Here is a 221-nt window from a genome sequence, read left to right as displayed (position 1 = left end):
TTCATGATTACCCATCATATCTTTTCAAATTCCTCTAGTACCAACCTTGCGCACCCATAATGCACTGAGCCTGAACGTCTTCCACCGTCTTGTTCTGGTGCACCATCGCCACTATAGCCACGGAGAGGTTCACGCGCACCATAAACTGGTTCACGAAACCGAAGAACGTCAGCGCGCCCAGAGCCACCCTCGCGGGAACCCAGCCTGTAGGTAGGGTCGTC

General features: G+C 53.8%; 1 protein-coding gene across 1 annotated transcript in view; it reads right to left on the bottom strand.

The window, feature by feature from the left end:
• Nucleotides 1–221, bottom strand: part of LOC119593101 (sialin-like) — a 35,739-nt gene that overhangs the window by 18,340 nt on the left and 17,178 nt on the right. Inside the window, exon 3 of the mRNA XM_037942065.1 lies at nucleotides 46–204. Coding sequence (XP_037797993.1) covers nucleotides 46–204 — 159 coding nt within the window. The remainder of the gene's footprint in view (nucleotides 1–45; nucleotides 205–221) is intronic.

Source organism: Penaeus monodon, chromosome 31, assembly GCF_015228065.2.
Source record: "Penaeus monodon isolate SGIC_2016 chromosome 31, NSTDA_Pmon_1, whole genome shotgun sequence".
Lineage (NCBI taxonomy): Eukaryota > Metazoa > Arthropoda > Malacostraca > Decapoda > Penaeidae > Penaeus > Penaeus monodon.
The sequence above is the reverse complement of the archived record's forward strand: the minus strand, read 5'-3'. Positions and strand labels throughout refer to the sequence as shown.